Here is a 23,563-nt window from a genome sequence, read left to right as displayed (position 1 = left end):
CTTCATAAGCACTCTCACTCCTCCTCCCCCACCCCAGTGCATGTATGTGCACATACACATACACACAGACAAAATTTTGAAACTTTCTAGGAGGCCCCACCTAACAACTTCCACCTACGTACCTTTGACCTATGTTTAGTCACATGGGCATCCCTATTTGAAAGAAAGGCTGAGAAGTTACATTTTTTCCTATTTGGGTTCATAGCCACAACCCCCATCCAAGAAAATCAGGTTTTATCACTTAGAAATAATGGGGAGAAAGGGATAAACAACTAGCAATCTCTGTCACATTCTTTCACTTAAGAAAAAAAATCACACCTGTTTCCTTACCTAGGCTGTAAAATCTTGGACGGTTTAGAGTATGTCACATTTATTTTGTATTTCAAGGGCCTAGAATAGTACATGACACTATTTATTGTTTATTTTCTTCACCTACAATGTGAAGGGTTATTTTATGTAATCTTCCAAATAAAAAAGATTTCATGTTTTACCAGAATAATTTCTGTGCTTTGTGTTGACTTTAATCATGTCCTCGATTATTTAAGAAAACAAAGCTTCCTCACTTATGAAGAAGCTAAGGTTCTTGAGAGTCATATTACCTTCTGTGTTTATTTTTAAATGCTTTATTGTTCCCTTCATATGAATAGCCAAATACTGTTTCTTTTCACCAACTAGCCTATTTTAAGTATTCAAATTTCTTGACTTTTGATTTTGTTTTCTTCCTAAGGTTGAATCCTAAATGTAAAATGAAATGAAATAACTTTCAGGATATATTTTGCACCTAAAGCTATCTTTGATATTTTCCAAAGGACCCTCGGTCAGTCAAAGATTTGTTCTTTCTTTTACCTTAGAAAAAGGTGCTAGAAACTATTATGCTTATTTAGTGTTACTATTGATGAGATGCATAGGAAGAGTTGTCTAATTAGAAGAGATGCTCACTTTCCCCTAAGTTACATTTGTATGGGCAAAATATTACTAACATAAAAATGTCAGAAATTGTATCCTAAATGGAAAATAATCTAGAGATTTCTCAAGGCTCTTGGTCTCCACGATATTTCTGTTTATCAGAGTTCTGGTGGTACTTTGCCTGAGAATATTAGGCAAAAGCAGTTTAGCATTGTCAGTAATAATTTTAGTTATTATTATAAACCTTTTCTTGGCCACAGCCTTACTTCTTATTAATTTGAATCTAGCATCTTCAAAGCCTGTGGCTTTTAAGTGAGGATGTGTATCAGACTTAACCTATGGAGTTCCATTGAAATATAGGTTTTGTTGTATCTGCTCCAGATTTACTGAATTTCTTTAGTTGCTATTCTATTTTTTATTGGAGGATAATTTCTGTACAATGTTATGTTGGTCTCTGCCATGCAACAATGTGAATCAGTTTTATATATATATGTGTGTGTGTGTGTGTATATATATATATGATATATATCCCTTCCCACTTGAGCGCCACCCCCCCCCCCCCACCAATTCTACCCTTCTAGGTTATCACAGAGCACCAGGCTGGGCTCCTTGTGTTACACAGCAGCTTCCCACTAATGTATTTTACATGTGATAGTGTGTATATGTCAATACTACTTTCTCAATTTGTCCTAACCTCCCTTTCCCCTCCGTGCCCACAAGTCTGTTATCTACGTCTGTGTCTCCATTTCTTCTCTGTAAATAGTTTCAACAGTACTATTTTTCTGGATTCCATATGCATGTATTAATATATGGTATTTGTTTTTCTCTTTCTGACTTCTTCACTGTGTATAACAGAATCTAGGTTCATCAACCTTACACCAACTGACTCAAGTAATATCATTCTCAACAGTGAAAACCTAAAAGCATTTCCTCTAAGATCAGGAACTAGTTGGTATTCTTGATATTCTATAAATAAATATTCTTCCTGTATGTTTAGTATATTCATGGTATAGAATGTACATCATATCTCTATTATTATATTTCAGTTTTTTCCTCTATAAAAATTGTTTCTATTTTTTTGTGAATCAGATGTAATATTTACTGTTTTTGATGAAAGTATACTCAATTGTTATAGATATTTTGTCTAAAACTTTGGTAATTGGCACTATCAGAATTGGCTCTGATATACATTTTGCTCCATTAGTTTGTCTTCTAGGAAAAAGGATAAACAGATAATTCAAAAAAGAAAAAAAGGAGGGGTCTCCAATTAGAGGACTGAAACCCTAACTGCTGTTTTGGAATTCTGAATTTCTTTTTCCTTTTCTCAGGCCCCTTAATTTCTTGCTTTATAAAAGGCACAGAAAGTAGAGCAAACCCTACATGCTGTGGTTCAGAGAATATCAAGTGATCTAGACAATGCTACTGCAGTGGGCTGAATGGTAGACCCTGAAAGATATTTCCACCTTTAATCCCTGAAATCTGTGAATATTGCAATATATATTAAGCCAAAAATATTCATAAAGATTTTGAGAGGAGAGCTTATCCTGGATTATCTGGGTAGGCCCTAAGTCCAAAGAAAAGTGTTCTTAAAAAAGTGAGACAGGGACTTCCCTGGTGGTCCAGCAGCTAACATTCCGAGCTCCCAATGCAGGGAGCCTGGGTTAGATCTCTAGTCAGGGAACTAGATCCCACATGCCACAACTAAATATCCTGCATACTGAAACTAAGACCCAGCACAGCCAAATAAATAAATAAATATTTTTTTTAAAAGTGATGCAGAGGAAGATTTGAGAGACACAGAAAGAAGGCAGTGTGATGAAGGCAGATGTTGAAGAAATGAGTCTACAAGTCCATGAATGCAAGGGCAGCTACAAGAAGCTGAAAGAAACAAGGGACCATTTCTCCTCTAGGGCCTCTGGAGTGAGTGTGGCCCTGCCACATTTCAGATTTCTAGGCTTCAGAACTGTGCAAGAATAAAGCAATTTGTTTGTGGCAATTTGTCATAGCAGCCTTATGAAACTAATAACAACCACTTAAAATGATAGAACTTCATGCCCCAGAAGCTCATGCAATTGAATGGGCCATGGTTCAGAATTGAACTACCTTAGATATAGGATTGGCTTCTTGAGGGAGAACATGAGCTAATTTAACAGTAGGATGTTGTGCCTACATCCCTATAGTCCTCTCTGATATTTATTTATTTAGTTAGTTAGTTATTTAGTTTTGGCTGCAATGGGTCTTGATTGCTGCATGTAGGTTTTCTCTAGTTGTGGCTTGCAGGCTCTAGAGTGCAGGGCATATGGGCTTAGTTGCACTGTGGCATGAGTAATCTTCCTGGACCAGGGATTGAACCCATGTCCCCTGCATTGGCAGGTGGACTCTTAACCACGAAAGAAGTCCTCTGAGATCTTTGATACTACTAAAAATCAGGAAGTAAACCAAGAAATCTGAATTTGGGTCATTTGGAGAACAACCCCATAGCTGGTTTGGTAGGCTCTTCAGATCAGGGATGAGATATACCCCCTTGGTTTAATATAGGCACTCATGGCTCCTGACTGAAAAGTGGACCACGAATTCTGATCATAATCAAACATATAAACTCTGATCATAATACTTCTTTCAGTATTTAGTATTGTTTTTCAGTTTCAGATCTGTGATCTCTATCACAGCTGTTATTATGACAAACAATCTAGCAAATGGCTATATAGCAGGAAGAGCAGAAAAGCCTGATACAGAGATATAAACAACCACTGTGGGAAACTTGGGGACCAGAACAACTATAGACAAACTTGACATGTGATTGTGATACCCCAAACAACAGTGAAAATCCAGAATGGTCACACCTTAGATATTAATAGTGTATTTAATGGAAAACCGAAAGCCCAAACTGCCTATCCCCACACTCAGCCTGGACTCTGAGAACCAAAACTATGCTTACTGTCTATATTAGTATAACTTTGCTGTTCCTCTGTCTTCATGAGCATCTCTTTATTTTCAGGACTGTCCTGCCCAGGCAAACAGTTTGATTGCTCATCCCAAGAACTTCCCCAGGAAACAAAGTTAATATTCAAAAGTGTCACTTTCCTATATACCTGCAATGATCAAGTGGTGTTTGAAATGAAAAACACAATACTATTTACATTAGCACTCCCCATGATCTATAGCTTCAATGCAATCCCGATCACAATCCCAACAAATTATTTTGTGGATATTGACGGACTGATCCTAAAGTTTATATGGAAAGTCAAAAGACCTGGAATAGCCAACACATGTTGAAGAACAAAGTCAGAGGACTGACACTACCCAACTTGAAAACCTGCTATAAAAGCTACAGCTGTCAAAACAGTGTGGTATTGGCAAAAGAAGAGATAAATAGATCAGTGGAACAACACAGAGTCCTAGTACAGACCAACAAAAATAATCTTTGACAAAGGAGAAAAGATACCCTTTTCAACAAATGGTGCTGGAACAACTGGTCATCCACATGCAGAAAAATTAATATAGACACAGACCCAGTAGGGCTTCTCTGATGCCTCAGTGGTAAAGAATCAATCTGCAATGCAGGAGACATGGGTTCGATCCCTGAGTTGGGAAGATCCCCTTGAGAAAGAAATGACAACCCACTCCAGTATTCTTGCCTGAAAAATTGCATGGGCAGTGGAGCCTGGTGGGCTACAGTCCAAAGCATTGCAAGAGTTGGACACAACTGAGTGACTGACCACATACTGAATACCCTTCATAAGAATTTCCCAAAAGACCCACCAGCTCTTCAGTGGAAAGCACTGACAAAGTTTGCACCCTAAGATTCTCTGAATTTCTTACCTCAATTCTTGGCTTGCTGCTTCCACCACTCTTGGACTGTTGTGTCATGAATCTTACTCAATCCTAGTCAAGTCTCTGCACTGAAATCTCTACTTTAAAATAAATACCCTATTTTAATCAATTCTATCCTTACCTTTTTCCTTCTGAGACACTGCCAAATCTTTATGGAATAGATGTTCTCCCTTGCTGTGATAAGTAATATACTCAAGCTTTGTTTCTCAAGTTGTGTTGGTGATACTTGGGGAGCTGATTATCTGGGGCTTCCCTGGTAGCTCAGCCAATAAAGAATCTGCCTTCAATGCAGGAGACCCTGGTTGGATTCCTGGGTCGGGAAGGGATAGGCTACCCACTTCAGTATTCTTGGGTTTCCCTGGTGGCTCAGATGGTAAAAAATCTGCCTGCAATGTGGGAGACCTGGGTTTAGTCCTTGGGTTGGGAAGATCCCCTGGTGGAGGGCATGGTGACCCACTCTGGTATTCTTGCCTGGAGAATCCCCATGAACAGAGGAGCCTGGCAGGTTACAGTCACAAAGAGTTGGACATGACTGAGCAACTAAGCACAGCACAGCACATCTAATATATCTAGGTATAGACATAGATATATACACACTTACAATTTGCATCCATCAATCACAAGGAAAAATTATAAAGATTAGATCACAGATCATTGTGTCAAATTCAATATATTTCTATCCAATAGTAACCAAAATGATAAAGATTGTTTGGCAACTCTTGATCCTGTTCAGTCTCTTCACAACCCTCTTGCAGTCCATCATCTCTTTGGGTACTAAGTTGCGCATCTGAGGAAAGTAGATCACTCCAGGGTTGCCTTCCAGGCCCAGACCCTCAAAGAAGATAGGGAACTAATATATACATATCAGAATTATTCCATTTCATTATAATGGTAGGGAGGGATGAATTGGGTAAATGCATTCAGACTAGGTATCCCCAAGGAACTAACCAAGCAAACTGAAGTGAAGTAAGAAGGAAGGATGCACAACAGTCATCAACTCCTAGATCATATATTTAGGTAAACATTATACACATAGGGCACATACTCTATGTGCTGCATCATTATTTCTATCACTGTTTCTCAACTGAAAAATATATTTAAGGGAACTCTTAAAAACTTTCTCAGACCCAATCATTTATGTTAATTTTTATACTACTATTTCTTAAATATAAACAAAACTAAATATGAACTCTGCTGTTCATAAAGCTCTTATACAAATTCAATTTACCAATTATGCACAAATTTTAAAAATGTTCATTTAATGTGGTACATGATGTTTGCTGAGACAAAACTACCCTTAGAAACCTGAGCATACTACTACTGGCCTGTGTGCACTCTTGATTTTCAGCATGCTTGTATGTGTGTCTTGTGAGGACTCTCCTTTCCCATCACTTTCCATTTTCAAATTACGAAAATTTTCAGTTGTACAGTAAGCCTTGAAGGAAGAGGGTTGCTTTATTTCTTTTCTCACTAGCTCATGACAAAATAGTATTATTTTGTGCCAACTTGGTTTTAAAAACAGACTCAAATACATGTCCTAATTATGTGGCAGCTGTTACCATTCAGTCATCCAGATACTCCAGAATATGCCTAAAACTGAATGTAAAACATACTTATAGAAAAACTCATTCTGTCATTGGATTCCGGTTTGAAAAACACTGTCCTATTATAGTATGTGTAAATAAATATATGTTTAAATGAGACTATTTTGTTAGCTTCTTACTAATAGTTTATGGTGCTATTATCTGAGTACCTGCATTATAATGCAGCACTTGACTCCTGCTTCATTTGGAGAATCAAGTCTCCTGTTTGTATGGGCCATTCTGTCTCACTAGTCCAGGCCCCTGAAAATGGGTGCATTGGAGACCACCGGTTAAACTATCATCACTGTTCTTTGATCTCTAAATTGAGTGAAAGAAGATATACTCAACAGTGGGGTAGCCAAATAACTGAAGCAAGACATTAAATTTTAAGGAGCGGTTGAGGAGTTGGTAGGACAAGACCCTGTTTGGGGCTCATGTGACAACTCCCCACTTCTCCCAACCCCCTTTCTCCTTCCCATCCTCCTGCATTCTTTCACTGTTCCTCTCCTTTCCATCTACTTCTACACTTCCGTCAAGGATCATTGTGATGTTTTTCCATAAAGTTAAATATATCTAATTTTTTAAATTGAGAGATTATGGCCTTATCATTTTATATTAAAATGTACTTCCTTTTGTAAAATATTAGTAGGTAGTTTTAAAAATTGTCTTTGGAAAAATAAGCAATTGGTAACCTTGTGTTTTCCTCCGATTATTTTTAAAAATTTTACACGCCCAAGATCTGGAACTACTGTCTAGAAATGAGAGAGACGAGAAAGAGGTAGGAAGAAAGAAAAGCATGCAACACCTAATAAGTTGATTTTTATCAAGTTCAAGACGTTTAGCGCCATAATATATTATATCTTCTACAGCAGCAGGAATGCCTAAGTCTCATTTGGGAGTCAGGGAAGGCTTCACAGAGGAGATAACGTTTGAGTTGGGGCTTTAAGGATTAGCAGTGGAGAAAAGGCAGGGATTTCCAAGCAGAATGCATAATGCGAGTAAGAGCACAGAGCACAAAAGAGCCTTACGTGCCCAGCAAGTCTAAGAAGCCCGCCGGCTGTTGCCAAGAGTTCTCGGGGTTAGGCGATCAAGAGAGAAGCAGGGACTATTTTTTTCCTACTTGGCCCTCTTCCCCTGCAGCCCATCGCACAGTGCTGGGCACACACACTGCAGGAGCTCAATAAATACTTGTTAAATTGGGACAGGGTGATCGAGTGTGCTGGGAACCAAAGCCTCCGGATTCTTTCTCACGCACCCGCAGTGTGACCTTGGCCAAGTCCTTTTTCTTGGGACTGTGGCTTGCTGCTTAGTAATCAGCGGAGGGTGAGAAAGTGGAGGAGGAGATTGGCGTGAAGCGTCGGGCTCTTACAGCTCCTGGAATCCCTGATTCGACGCGCGGAGGACGGGGCGGGGCGGGGTGGAACCGGCGGCGCGGGCTGCGGCGGGCGGAGATTCAGTTCCTCCTCCGCGCCAGCAGGGGGCACAGGGAGCGTCTTCCCGCCGCCTTTCCCTTCCCTGTGAGCGCCGGGCGGACTGCTGCTGTCGCGAGTGGCAAGCGCGGTGGGCGGGCCGGGTGGCGGCGGCGGCGGCAGCACTACGCTGGGCTGGGGCGGGCAGCCGCGACGACAGCTGAGGTGGCTGCAGAGGCCACTGAGGCGCTGATTGGGTGGCCTCGAGCAGCCCCTGCGAGCCGTCAGGCGCTCCCCGGGCAGCAGTGGGCCGCAGACAGGTTAGAGTGGGGGCAGGGGCAGGCGCGGGAGCAGCCCCGGGCCGGAGTGGGAGTCCGAGCCAGGCCATCGCCAGCCATGTCCGACGAGGCGTCAGCCACCACTTCGTACGAGAAGTTTCTAACTCCCGAGGAGCCCTTCCCGCTTCTGGGACCCCCTCGCGGGGTGGGCACATGCCCGAGCGAGGAGCCGGGCTGCCTGGATATCAGCGACTTCGGCTGCCAGCTCTCGTCTTGCCATCGCACGGACCCGCTCCACCGCTTCCACACCAACAGGTACAAACCTCTGCTGAGGGCAGGAGCAAATTTACCACACCCCTGCCTCCTGTCGGACAACGCCGGCTCCCCCCCCACCCCCCATCCTGGCCCTCCGCCTAGGGGCTGCGCGTCCAGTTGCCCCCTCCCCCACCTTTCTCCACCCAGCTCTCATTCTCGGGCTCCTTCCCTCTCCCCCTCCCTATTGCATCCCTTCTCTCCTATTTTCTTTTTGGCCGGCATTTTACTCTCTACCCCCACCCCATTCATCTTCTGACCCTTCCCTTCCCTTCCCCCTCCTGCCCCATCTGTGCCCTGCGAATCCCAAACCCCCACCCTTGATTTTTAGATGCTTCCTGGTTTCCATCCACCCGCAAAAGTTTAACCCCTTCCAATTCCGGTATGCTATAGAGAGGATTTCGAATGGCTCAAAATCAAAATCAGTCGACGTTTTGAAAGGTGGCACTTTAAAAGCTAGAATCTTCCTTTCCCTATTTTTTTTAATGTCTTATAGCGCTGTTTCCAACCTCCAACCCCCCTCCCATTTTTTAGTGAAGCTCTAGAAAACCAGACGATTCTCTTTTTTTTTCCTTCCTCTATGAACTCCTTGCTTTAGGCAGCGCTTTAGGCCCTGCCAAAATGTATAAGCTTAAATCTGGAAGATTCTTTCCTGAAGCACATCCTTTGGTTTGCTCCGCCAGTGGAGGGATGGAGCGAAGCTTAGGATGAGCTTGCTTATACAAATTTTTTCAGAGGGTGCATCCCCTAACTAGTTTTATTCGAAGGTAGAGTGTTCTGGAGAATTCTCTCATGCAGGCATTTGTGTTATATCAGATGTGGGGAATTTGAAGATGTTTTACACACAGCCCCAACCCATAACATAGGCGCATATTATATGTATTCGTGTATGTGCATGCTCAATCTCTCATGTCTGACTCTTCTCTACTCCATGGACCATAGCCCACCAGGCTCCTCTATCCGTGGGATTCTCCAGGCAAGAATACTGGAGTGGGTCGCCATGTCCTCCTCCAGGGGATCTTCTTTACTGCTGAGCCACCAGGGAAGCCTGTATAGGGGCACACAAACAGGCAGGGTAAGGTGTGTGGAGAACAAGGGAGGAGGAGGAGAGGCAAGGGAGGAGGGAAGGAGAGAGGGATTCAGCTATGGAAAATACTGGAGCTGAATTAAGGCGTCTAGTTCTGATTTCTGATCCATTTTGCGATATGAACACAAATCCTTCCACAGTCTAATACCTTTTGCGTGCTCCCCCCACCAATCCCTTAAATCAATCTACAGAGTTGCTGAGCTTCTACTGAGTACAAGGAATGTATAAAATATATTTGTTATCTAAAAGAAAGTTATAGTCTGTAAGCAAGGTGTTACAGTTAAATAATGATATAGTTCATCACTGTAACACAGTTGAAAAGGAAGTCATGGTAAGTTGGTTTTAACTGTTCCAAATCCTGGTTACAAAAAATGAAGAAAGGGGCCCAGAAAGGAAAGACTGAGTTCAAGGTCATAAAACCGAGTTTGGCAAAGCCAGGATTACTCCTTTGGAGCCAGTGATGAAACTTGGAACAGAGCTAATGGCTGCAGTGTTATAAATGGTTGGTACAGTTTCTTAGACTAACACAGAAGCCCAGGATGTGACTATAGCATGAATGTAACATTTATGAAATCAAGTGTGCTTAGAATTGTTAGCATTGGAAAGTAAAAATACTTGTGCACATATTTGATATTTAAGTTTTGCAGCATTGGAGTAAATCATATACATAGGAAAGTTAAATGATCTCGGGATTAGCCTGCTCTAATGATGAGGGCAGGGGAGTGGGGACAGGGGTTAAGTGCTGCCAAAATGTGTGGGGGTGTTGGGGAGTGAAGAACAGTGAATATACATTTCTTACAGATTGTTCTTTTCTGTTCTCTCTCCTCCCCATTTTCTCCTTGTGTTTTTCTCCCCCTTGTCTATCAGACCTTGGTGAGGTCAAGGTTGTTTTCCAGAATGAGGTGATGAAGATAGAGAGGGAGGTTCTTGTTCAACCCCAGTTTTTCCAAGTCAAGTATTTTTTCCTAGTTACTGCCTGTTTTTCAAAACCCCCTCTCCTACCCTGGGCTTCCCTGGTGGCTCAGCAGTAAAGAACCAGCCTGTCAATGCCAGGAGACACGGGTTCAATCTCTGGGTCTGTAAGATCCACTGGAGAAGGAAATGGCAACCAGCTCCAGTATTCCTGCCTGGGAAGTCCAATGGACAGTGGAGTCTGGCGGGCTACAGTCCAGGGGGTCACGAAGAGTCCGACAGGACTTAGTGACTAAACAACAACAACAACAACCCCTTTTCACAGGGCTTGGAATGGTAGCAGCAGGTCTAGTGTATCTTGCTCTGTACTCTTCTCAGCAGAGTTTAGGGGAAGTAGAGTTATCAATTCTTAGAGCAGGTGATGTTTCTGCCCCAGGCTACCTTGCTTTTTAAATCTTTTTTCCTTCTGGAATGTCCTGCCTTCTTATCCCCTCCTCAGGATGATGTTTGAGAGGACCATATGCTTCCAGTCATTTCTTTTTAGGGAGAAGCAAACAGCTAAATCATATATGTGGGCAAAGTTTAGTTTAAGTTCTTTTATTTCAGAATCATATGGGTCACTTTTTTTCTTCACAGCACATTATTCACCAATTCAAGGAACAATCCAACAATCAGATCTGAATAGTTGAGTACTGATATTGTGTCTTGGGTTTGCTGTGTGCTTAGTTGCTCAGTCATGTCCAACTGTCTGAGACTCCATGGACCATAACCCGCCAGGCTCCTTTGTCCATGGGCATTCTCCAGCCAAGAATACTGGAGTGAGTTGCCATGCCTTCCTCCAGGGGATCTTCCCAACCCAGGGATAAAACCCAGGTCTCCCATATTGCAGGTGGAGTCTTTACTGTCTGAGCCACCAGAGAAACCTTGTCTTGGGTTTAATCATTATAAAATAAGTCCCACTGAAAACAGAAAGCTTGTCAGTGGGTAGATAATTGATTTAACTTTATTTTGCTTCTTCATTGTTCCCTGATAACAAAACTGTTATCAGGAGATTATTTAGATAATGCTATTGATAAGGGCCTTGTGATGATGACAATTTTGTGCCCTCTCATTTACTGGACGCTGGGGTTTCTATGCAGTCTTCATTAACCAAGAGGGTCAAGGCACTATTACTTATAATCCCTAAGTTTGAATGTTTGTTGTGTTTAGAGTCACCTGTGACTTATATTGGTGTGTCACTGGTCTAGGTTCACTGGAAAATAAATTACATGAACATAGCCAACTTCCTGAGAATTCACTTTCCTAGGAGTATCTTTTAGGATTTTATGACCAGTTGGATTTGTCTGGAATTTGGGGAGAATAAAATAAATTTCAATAAGCCAAAAAACATTTTTTTAATTGAAATGCCAATATGAAATACATATGTATATAGTTTTTAAGGCTTTTTTTTGTTTGGAGGATAGGATTTTTCTGATGTAATTGTGGATTTTCTTTCAGCCTTTGTCCACTGTAACTTCCATTGTCATCAAATGAAGGATATCCTTTAGCAAACTGAAAAAATTACAGCAATATTGGTAGATCCTATAATTGTGAGATGAAGGAGGTTAATGTGAACTACTCAGTGTGTTTTTCTCTTCCTCTTTCAGGAGTACATCAGTACTTTGACATTGAACAATTGTGAAAAGCATGTGGGAGGACAGTGTCTCACTTTTCTACACCCTATTGGCAGGATACAAAGTGAACTACGTATTGTATAAAGCAGTTAGTTACTCAGTGATTTCAGAGCCCAATTTTCAATCACTATTAACTAGAAAAAGCCCAAGACTACCGGGTGCCTTTTGTTCCACCCACAGTTTTCCTGTCTTGTTACAAAATTGAAGGTGCAGAAGAGCTGTGAGTTATAGGTGGGAGAACCACATTTCATGAAGTGAGGTATGTTACAGAGGCAGGAGGAATTTTATTTAGGGCCTTGTTGCGACAAATTGAGGATGGGGATAAGGCTTTGGAGAACTACCCAGGTTATAAATGTAGATTGGGGAGTAATCAGAACAGCAATTTCATTAGTGCAATAGGAGTGGAATTGTGGGTTACAAAAGTTGAGAGAATAGAAGAAACTTTTCAATAAATTTAACAGGGAAAGGAAAAGGAGATGTGATGATAATTTGAAAAAATTGAAGGTTTCTTTGTTTTTGTCTTGTTTAGTGTTTATTTTTGAAGAATAGATATGTTAGCTCCTTAGAAGCCCACAGGAAAAGGAGAAATCAAAAATACTAGAGCAGGTGGGATGACAAGGAGATGGATGGGATTAACTCAGAAGGCTAAATGGAAGAATTAGCCTTTCAAATGACATGGAATGTTGTTTACTTTCCAAACTATAGAGGGGATAAGAGCGATGGGTAAGGATCCCAAGACAGTTGAAGTCGCTGGGGTGAAAGTTGGAAATTTGAATGAGCTGAGTAGGGGATTGTGTCATCTGTTCTAACTTGGGACCTTGATGGCCTTTTGGGCTCCACAAGAGTAGCAGAGGTCAAAGTGGTTGTATGGGAGTTCTAGCAGGGCATCAGTGATGAATACAAGTGATGATAGGGGGTTGTTAACTGAGAAAGGATGACTTTGGAATGACTTTTCATCATCGACAGTAGGACTTGATTCCACAGTGTTCATTGGATTCTCATTCTCAGAGGTAATGGTTAGGTTTTCCTGAGAAATGCTTCAGAAGAATGTATATGATGCCCATGCTTTTTTAATTTTACAAAAATGCCATTGAAAGCCCTTCATCTGTATATTATTGCTGAAATGCCTTGTGGATAAGTGTTCTTGGCTTTTTTTTTTTAATTAAAATTTTGGCAATAAGCCTAGTTACTGAGTTAAACCCCATTTCATGGATTCTTTTCAACATTTTTCTTTTGAGATATGGAGAGAGTCTCCTTTGTGAATAATTGCATGGTTATTGCTAGGATCTTAGTGTTAGGTAGTTTTCTCTTAGTGAAATAATATTTAAGGGCTTTGTAAGTTTGAAGAGTTCAGTGCTGAGCACACGTACATGGTGGTCTTGCGTTACATATTTGAAGCCGACAGAACTGTCTAAAAGCATCACTTAAATTTCTATTGTAAATCTCGTTAGAAAAAATTATGGGCATATATACAAAACCATAAACACTGCTTATAATCCTTTTCACTACAGATAACAGCTGTCAACATTTTGATGTTGTTACCTTTTTTGGCTGTACCATGAGGCTTGCAGGATCTTAGTTCCCTGACCAGAGATTGAACCTGGGCCCCTGTAGTGGGAGCACCAAGTCCTAACCACTGGACTACCAGAGAATTCCCTGTTGTTACTTTTAATGTTATTATTTTTTTGTACACATATAATTTTAAAAACCAGGATTGAGCTGTAATTTGTGACCAGATTATTTGCACTTGTATTTTCTTTTTCAATAAATGATCTGAAAATATGATTTTAATGATTATAAAATATACTCATTTAATTATTCCCAATGTTTTGGGAGTGTTTGTTCCCCCCCCCTTTTTTTTTGCTATTATAATATTTGGACAAGTTTATCTATACATCTTCTTTTCCAAATACCTATTAGGGAAAAGGGATTGATTCTTAGCAAAGCAATTACTGAGTCAAAGGAATGAACCTTTTTAAACTTCTTTATATATACACTACCAAATTGCTTTATACACATATCTACCAAATCTATATATACAGATTATGTCAGTGCCAATATAACACTCCCACTGGCAGGGGATGAAAGTACTTCCTACTTGGTTTTTATCTACATTGTTTTAAAACAACAACAATAATATTTGCATATTAGAAGATAAGAGAATCTTTTGAAAACTCGAAGTGCTGTTTTTCTGTTTCATAAATGACTTTCAAGTATGAGATCAGTTTCCTTGTTGTTAATTAAAAAAAGAAAAGAACAAGGAGCTAAGGCTTCTAAGAATACCCAGAACTTTGTAATATCTATTAAAAGTTACAGATCTGAAAAACTGAAGAACATCCTGATTTTGCTGTAAGGTAAGAGCACAAAATCAAGCAAATTCCAGACTCCCTTGTCAGTGACCTAATGTTTCGTTTATTAAATATGGCATAGTTTTTTTTAAAAAAGAGAGTCATTATTACTCATGAAAGAAAACACATTTCTACTAAATTTTTTAAGCTGAGGAGAAATTCTCATTAAAAACAATTACCTAACAGCTTTTCCTAGTACATGACACAGTGCTTGGCACTTTGAAGATACTGACTAAATGTCTGTTGAGTGTGTGAAAGGACAGAACTTGTAGTTGCCATTCACGGCTTTTTATTGCCCTATTGCATGACTGAAGCAATTAATTCTACCAGGTTTGTTGATCTTTTAAAAAAATGCATATACTGCTTACCTAGCAAGTATGTGATAAAACTAGGTAATATTAAAAGGCGTTCTAGGATTCTTAGATGAATTTTGAGTTTTTGCCTATTTATAAAAGTTTTTTGACATCTGCTTTTATACTATGGAACTATACGAGGTTAGCGTGTGTGTTTCAGTGTTTTATGTTCTGTGTGTTTCAGTGCTTTAAAATTCTCTACCTTTTTATCACAAAGGAAAAGGTGCCATAAAATTGTCAGATTGCCCAAATTTTGTAAATCAGGAACTTTGGAATTAAGATTAGCTATATAAGATAAGAGGGGAAGTTAAAAAATGAATACATAATTCAAGAAAAAACTGGATTTATTGAAGCATGAGAAACAACCTAATAATAGGTAAGTAATAGGCTCTTCTTCAGGAAGTCATTATTTCAGTACCTTATTAGTATTGGATATAATAACTCATGTCTTAAGGATTAATTTCCTAGGCTACTGCCAAAGCAATGAAGATTATTTCACTAATAATATAAAGCTAGTGGAAATTTATAAAAGAAAACAGATTTGTAGGTTTTAAGACCAAAACAAAAAATGAAAAATGCACAACCCTGCAACAGATAATACACTTGTTCAGTTGCTCCATAGTCCGACTCTTTGAGACCCCATGGACTGCAGCATGCCAGGCATACCTGTCCTTCACCATCTCCTGGAGCTTGCTCAAGTTCATGTCCATTCAGTTGGTGATGTCATCCAACTATCTAGTCCTCTGTAATCCCCTTCTCCTGATTTCAGTCTTTCTCAGCATTAGGGCCTTTTCTAATGAATCTACGTATCAGGTGACCAGAGTATTGGAGTTTCAGCTTCAGCATCAGTCCTTCCAATGAATATTCAGGATTGGACTTCCTTTAGGATTGACTGGCTTGATCTCTTGGCAGTCCAAGTGACTCTCAAAGAGTCTTCTCCAGTACTACAATTCAAAAGCATCAATTCTTTGGCGGTTAGCTTTCTTTATGGTCCAACTCACATTCATACAGGTCTACTGGAAAAAGCATAGTTTTGACTGTATGGACCTTGGTCGGTCAAGTAATGTCCCTGCTTTTTACTACACTGTCTAGGTTTGTCATAGCTTTTCTTCCAAGGAGCAAGCATCTTTTAATTTCATGGCTGTAGTGACCAATTGCAGTGATTTTGGAGTCCCCCAAAATAAAGTCTGTCATTGTTTCCATTGTTTCCCCATCTATTGGCCATGAAGTGATGGGACCAGATGCAATGATCTTAGTTTTTTGAATGTTGAGTTTTAAAGCCAACTTTTTCACTCTCTTCTTTCACTTTCATCAAGAGGCTCTTTAGTTCTTCTTCACTTTCCGCCATAAGGGTGGTGTCATCTGCATATCTGAGGTTATTGATGTTTCCCCCAGCAATCTTGGTTCCAGCTTGTGCTTCCTCCAGCCCAGCATTTCGCATGATGTACTCTGCATGTAAGTTAAATAAACAGGGTGACAGGATACAGCCTTGATGTACTCCTTTCCCAGTTTGGAACCAGTCCATTTCTCCATGTCCGGTTCTAACTGTTGCTTCTTGATCTGCATACAAATAATACAGACAAAATATTAATATCCTTACTACATAAAGAACTCTTAACAAATCAACAAGAAAAATACTAACACATTGTAAAATGCTGTAGCAGAATAGCTAATAAATATTTTTAATTTTGCTCTCAATGGTAGTCAAAGAAATAAAAATTGATATTAAAAAAGTTTTTCTCCTATCAGCTAGGTAAAATTTTAAAAATTAAAATTTCAGTGCTATTAAGGTTGTGAAATGAACACTTTTATAGACTGCTTTAGGGAGTGTAAATTTATGCAACGTTTCAGAAAGGTGCTTGGCTAAGTATACTACACCCTTAGAAGTGTTCATGTTGTTTGATTAAGTAATTTCCTTTCAAGTTACTTATCCTGAGAGATTATATATTTGGATAAATAATTATAAACAAGGTTTCATTTCAGTATTATTTGTAATACGAAAAAATAGAATTTTGAACAGTTAAATACCTGTTATTGAAGGATAATATTTAATAAATTATGATGTTTAATCAATGGACTATTTATATAGGCATTAAAATGTTTTCAAGTAATATAACTGGGTAAATGTTCAGTATATAATGTTAAGTGAAAATAAATAGGGTACTAATATCTATACACACACACAACACTGATTCTATAAAAATATACATATGCATGTAGAAAAAAGTACCAAGATATTATGGATCAGTTATTGCTAATTAGGGGAATTATTGGTCATTTTAGCCTTATTCATGACTCCTTTCTTATTCTAACATATTTGCAATGATCCTGTATATCATTGATTTGTAAAAGTTACTTAAATATAAGAAACACTTTGAGGTTCTACCTGTATACTCTGTTGGTATTTTTCTCTGCCCTGCACTGACTGCCCTCTTCCTTTAATAATAATAGCTGTAGATTTCTCTGGTCATCCACAGTGGTTAAGAATCCACCTGCCAACGCAGGAGACACAGGTTTGATCCCTGGTCTGGGAAGATTCCACCTGCCACAGAACAGCTAAGTTCATGCACCACAACTATTCAGCCTGTACCCTAGAGCCTATATTCCACAAGAAGAGAAACCACCACAATGAAAAAACCATGCACCACAACTAGAGAAGTAGCCCCCACTTGCAGCAACTAGAGAATACATGGGCACAGCAACAAAGATCCAGTGCAGCCTAAAACCAAAAATTAAAAAAAAAAAAACAGCCGCCATGTATTGAGCACATTTTATATCCACTGAGTGCTCTGTATGCATTCTCATATAATGTTCATAGTAACTGCATTTTAAAGATGATGACCCAGGCTTGGCGAAGATTTGTTTTGTTTAAGATCAAACAGCAGGCAAATGACAGAGCAAGAATTTTAATTCATTCTGGCTCCAGTCAGATATAACAGTAGAGAATAATGTAATGAACCCCATATGCCCATCATACAGCTTCAGTAATTACATATGGCAGTGTACTTTATCAATGCCCCTATCTGTGGCCCTAGTGGTAAAGAACCCACCTACCAATGCAGAAGACCTAAGAGATGTAAGTTCTATCCCTGGGTCAGGAAGATCTGGAAGAGGGCATGGCAATCCACTCCAATATTCTTGCCTGGAGAATCTCATGGACAGAGGAACCTGGCAGACTACAGTTCATAGGATTGCACAGTCAGACGACTGAAGTGACTGAACATGCACTCATTCCTCAATCCCTTCCATATAATTTTGAGATAGGTTCCAGACATATTCATAAATATTTTACTATATATCTTTAAAAGATAGAGCTCTTTTGAAAATAATTATTGTATCATTGTATCTAGAAATATGGTCATATTCCTCATAAATGCAATAAATATATCTTGTTTGTAGCTCTGGGAGTTGGTGATGGACAGGGAAGCCTGGCATGCTACAGTCTATGGGGTCGCAAAGAGTCGGACACAACTGAGCAGTTGAACTGAACTGTTTGTATCTTAAAAAATTGTATGGAATCTATAGTTTCTGTTGTGATTGATTTTGTGTCATTTTTAAGGTGGAACTTAACTTCCTGTGGAACGAGTGTGGCCAGCTCAGAATGCAGTGAAGAACTGTTTTCATCCGTTTCTGTTGGAGATCAAGATGATTGCTATTCCCTATTAGATGATCAAGAGTTCACATCTTTTGATTTATTTCCTGAAGGGAGTGTCTGCAGTGATGTCTCTTCTTCTATTAGCACATACTGGGATTGGTCAGATAGCGAATTTGAATGGCAGGTAGGTTTTTTTTTCTTATATTGCCATTATTACTCCATAAGTAGAAGTATGAATTTCTGTTTCAGTATTTTCATTTCTACCTCAAAGTAAATTTCTCCCAATTTTTATTCAGTCCTAGAGATTCTCTGACAGCATTAAGAATTAGAAGAAATATGTATCCTTTATTTTTGATAATGTACCTTTTAGGCTTCTCATGCTGCAGGTGACCTTTGTACATTTTCATGTAATTTAGTACTTGTATAATGTTCCTCTTAATATATATATCATCAGTACCTTTCTATGTATTAATCCAAGCAAATTTTCTCTTTAGTAATAAATGGCCTTCATGTCCTTATAGGTATAATAATTTTACACCAGGGTCATATTATATAAGATCACAAACCACTCCATAGTACATAATTTTTCATTGTTGTCAGGAATATAATTTCTCATTTTGTATTCTCTTCATATGTAGAGATGTTTTCCACCTAACAGTGTTTTTCTTCTGTGGCACATCATAACACATTATAAAATGGCTTTGTGGCAAATTGCTGTCATTATGAGGCAGCATTTCCAAACAATTCTTCAGAAAATGTAGATCATGTTATTGCAACATCCATTTTCTGATTGTAAAAGAGAACAACAACAAAGACAATAACATTTTAAGAAGCTTTCTTTGCATACAGAAACTGTTATATTCAGTGTATGCTTGAATATCACCTTCTAGGTACTTGAAATTGTTGTACAAAAGAGGAGTCAAACATTTTATTTTGAGAAATTTTTATTAAAATATTAAATAATATTGAACGGCATACAATTAAAAATAAGTCTCCAAGTCCAACTCTGCTGTGGTTACCACCATTAAGAGCTTATACAGATACAGTATGTTTGCACAGTGTTACAAAGGCACACAAAGGGACTTCCCTAGCAGTCCAGCTGTTAAGACTGTGCTTCCACTGAAGGGGGCACAGGTGTGATCCCTGGCCACCTCAGTGATAGCAGTTTCAACTACTTTATCTCATTCTTTTCAATAACTGAAGCATAATTGAATCATTTCCCTAATAAATATTTAGGTTGATTTCAGTTTTTTCTAGTTATAAACAATACTATGCTGAAAAATAAGAGGTTTTTAAAGAGGAAGAAATAATCTACAACCACTTTATTTTTGTATTTTATTTTATTTCAAATGCTTCTGTTTCATATGTAGTTATGAATATGATTTGGATAAAAAATGTTAAAAATTTAGAAAAAAGGTACCATTTTAATAATTTTAATATGTATAATTCAGAGATTTTAATATATTCACAATGTTGTGCAACCACCACCATATCTAAGTCCAGGATATTTACATCACCTCAAAAGAAACCCATACCTGTTAGTGGATAGTCCTAATTTCACCCTGTCACCTGGCAACCACTCTTCTGCTTTCTCTATGGATTTACCTATCTGGACATTTAATATAAATGTACTCGTGTAATATGTGGCCTTTTGTGTCTGTGCTCTTTCACTTAGCATTACTGTTTTCAAAGTTCATCCAGGTTATAGCACATAAGAGTATATCATTCCTGTCTTAAGTCAGCTCGGGCTACTGTAACAAATATCATTGACTGGGTGCGTTAAAAAACAAACACTCATGGTTCTGGAATCTGAAAGTCCAAGATAAGAATGCCATCATGGACAGGTTCTGGTGAGCATATTCTTCTTGGCTTGCAGGTGCTGTCTTCTGCAATATCCTCTTTTGGTTCCCTTATAAGGTCACCAGTCCCATCACAAGGGCTCCACCTTCTTGACTTCTTATAAACTTAATTACCTCCCAAAGCCCCACCTTCAAATACCATATTGGGGATTAGGGCTTCAAGATGCGGATTTAGGGGGTGACAAACATCTAGTCCATAGCAGTTTCTTTCTATGACTGACTATTCCATTTTATAGATACATCACATTTTGTTTAGTTCATTCATCAACTGATGGATTGTTTCCACTTTGGAGCTATTATGAATACTACTACTATGAACATTCAGGTATATGTTTTCATATGGATTTTTATTTTTAATTCTCTTGAGGATACATTGAGATTTGCTGGGTCATGTGATAACTTTATGTTCACTTTTTTGGGAAACTGCCAAAATGTTTCCCAAAGTGGCTGTACCATTTTACATTTCTACTAGCAATACATGAAAGTTCCAGTTTCTCCACTTCCTTTCCAACACTTCATATTGTCTGTCTTTTTTATTACAACCATCCTACTGTGTGTAAGGTTGGTATGTTATTGTGATTTTGAGTTGCATTTCCCTAATTACTAATGATGTTGAGCATCTTTTCTTATCTTATTGACTATTTGTATATCTTCTTTGGGAAAATGTCTTTTCAAATCCTTTGCCCATTTTCAAGTTGTGTTGTCTTTTATTTTTGAATTGTAAGAATACTTTATATATGATGACTACTAGACCGTTATCATATACATGATTTGCAAAAATATTTCCCATTATTTGTGTTGTCTTTTCACTTGCTTGTGTCTGTTCGCTTAATATAGTGTCCTTTAATACACAAAAATTTAACTTTTAAAGAATTCCAATTTATATTCTCTTGAGTTCTATGCTTATCATGTCATATTTTAAAAACCATCCCTTAATCCAAGATCATGCACATTTTTTCATCTGTTTCCTTCTTAGAATTTTATAGCTTTAATTAGTTCCTACATTTTAGGTCTTCGATCCTTTTGAGTTACTTTTTGTTTATGGTATAAGGTAGGAGTTCCAGATTCATTCTTTTGAATGTAGATATCCAGTTGTCCCAGCACCACTTGTTGAAAAGACTGTATTTTTTCCTTATCTAATGGTCTTAGTACCTTTGTGGAAATGAATTGGTCATAGACATATATAGGTTTAGTTCTGGACTCTTGATTCTGTTCCACTAATTCATATATCTATCTATGGCAAGTTATGTTTTGATGACTGTAGCTTTGTAACAAGATTAGAAATCAGGAAGTATGAGTTCTGCAACTTTGTTCTTTTTTATCAAAGTTTAGGACCAGGTTGTCACTTCTTCAAAAAAGGGAAGTTAGAATTTTGATAGGGATTTCATTGAATCTGTAGATAATTTGGGGAATGTTGCTATCTTAATAGTATTATTAAATATTCCAGTCCATAAACATGAGCTGGAATGTATTTAGGCCTTCTTTAATTTCTGTCAGTGATTTTTTAAATAGTTTTCTATGTTTAATTAAGGCTTTTAGTTCCTTGGTTCAGTTTATTTATTCCTAAACATTTTATTCTTTCAATACAGTTGTAAATGGAGTTGTTTTCTTGATTTCATTTGTTGGATTATTCACTGCTAGTGTATAGAAATACAGTTGTGTTTCATATATTAGTTTTGTATCCTGCAACTTTGCTGAACTCATTTTAAATAATTTTTTGTGTATAGATTCTTTAGGGTTTTCTGTATTTAAGATCATGTCCTCTATGAATACCCCTGGAGAAGGAAATGGCAGCCCACTCCAGTATTCTTGCCTGGAAAATCCCATGGACGGCGGAGCCTGGTAGGGTACCTTCCACGGGGTTGCAAAGAGTTGAACATGACAGAGCGAGATCTCCTCCATCTATGAATATGTAGTTTTGTTTTTTCCTTTCCAATCTGGATACTTTTTTTCCTTGCTTAATTGCCCTGATGAGATCTCTAGTACAATGTTGAAAGAGAGAAGATCTAGATACCCCTGGCAAAAGCAGGCATCCTTGTTTTTTTCCTTATCTTAGGTGAGAAGCTTTGTCTTTCACTATTGAGTATGTTAGCTGTAGGTTTTTCACAGATGTTCTTTATTGTCATATTGAGGCATTTCCCTTTTATTCCTAGTTCTGTGTTTTTAATCTGAAAAGGTGTTAGATTTCGTCACATGCTTTTTCTGCACGTCTGTTAAGATGATCATGCAGTTTCTTCTCTTCATTCTGTTAGTGTGATGTAGTATATTGATTTCTAATAATGATTCACCCTTGCATTCCTGGGATTAATCATAATTGCTCATGGTATATAATCCTTTTAAATTGCTGCTGGATTTGGTTTGCTACTATTTTCCTGAAGATTTTTGCATAGGTATTCGTAAGAGATATTGGTCTGTAGTTTTCCTTTCTTGTGATGCCTCTGTATCACTTTGACCTTACAGAATGAATTGGGCAGTGTTAGCTTTTCTTCTGGATAAGATGCTGTAATAAAAACTTTTCATTTAACATATAAACTTTTTTGTGATATTTAAATTATTCATTTGATAACTACATAATATTCCTGGTACTAGATATTCCAGAACCTATGAAACCATTCCTCTATTCATATCTGTTTCAGTTTTTTTCTATTATAAATAATAGTGTGCATTTTTGTTTAGATATTATACCTTTTTATTCTTCAGTGCCTCATTTAAAAAAATTTTATTGAAGTATAGTTGATTACAATATTGTATTAATTTCTTCTGTACAGCAAAGTGACTCTGTTATACACATACACACTCCCATATATATAGTGTGTGTGTGTATATATATATATATATTCTTTTCCATTATGGTTTATCACAGGATATTTAATATAGTTCCCTGTGCTGTACAGTAGGACCTTGTTATTTATCCATCCTATATATAATAGTTTGCCTCTGCTAATCACAAATTCTCATTCTTTGCTCCTTTACTTCCCACTGTCTCATTTTTTTGAAGTGCACACTTTGTATTTAATATCTAATAACAAACTCATGGATTTATTGCAAAGAAGAAAAGTGATATCATATGTGAAATGTATGACTTGTGTTGGGTTAACGCAGGTACCTCCTCAGCTTGGTCTTTCTTTTGGTTAATGAACAAGGTAGGAGTTTCATATTGAAGAATAATTGATTTGTCTGGTTAAGTAAGCACGGGGAAATGCTCTCCTTTAGAGATTCATGGGGCAGGTTTATATATTAAAGGTGGTTTGTAATTCTGCACAAAGAATTCTGTTTTGTTGTTGTTGTTTAATATGGTGTCTCCCACAGTTTAATCATCAGAAGACCCTTACTTAAACCACAACCATTAAGGTCCTACTGAACCCTTGCTGCCCAGAACATATTTAAGGAAACACTGGACATTAAGACCATTGA

The 23,563-nt window shown here is 38.2% G+C and overlaps 1 protein-coding gene across 1 annotated transcript in view; it reads left to right on the top strand.

Annotated features, from left to right (window-relative positions):
* The first annotated feature begins 7,893 nt into the window (after window positions 1–7,893).
* FAM199X (family with sequence similarity 199, X-linked) overlaps window positions 7,894–23,563 on the top strand; it is a 31,210-nt gene continuing 15,540 nt past the window's right edge. The window contains exons 1-2 of the mRNA XM_065915726.1: window positions 7,894–8,325; window positions 18,255–18,474. Coding sequence (XP_065771798.1) covers window positions 8,129–8,325; window positions 18,255–18,474 — 417 coding nt within the window. The 5' untranslated portion in view covers window positions 7,894–8,128. The remainder of the gene's footprint in view (window positions 8,326–18,254; window positions 18,475–23,563) is intronic.

The sequence above is a fragment of the Muntiacus reevesi genome, chromosome X, assembly GCF_963930625.1.
Source record: "Muntiacus reevesi chromosome X, mMunRee1.1, whole genome shotgun sequence".
NCBI classification, from domain to species: Eukaryota; Metazoa; Chordata; class Mammalia; order Artiodactyla; family Cervidae; genus Muntiacus; species Muntiacus reevesi.
This window is presented reverse-complemented; position numbering and strand designations above follow the sequence as displayed.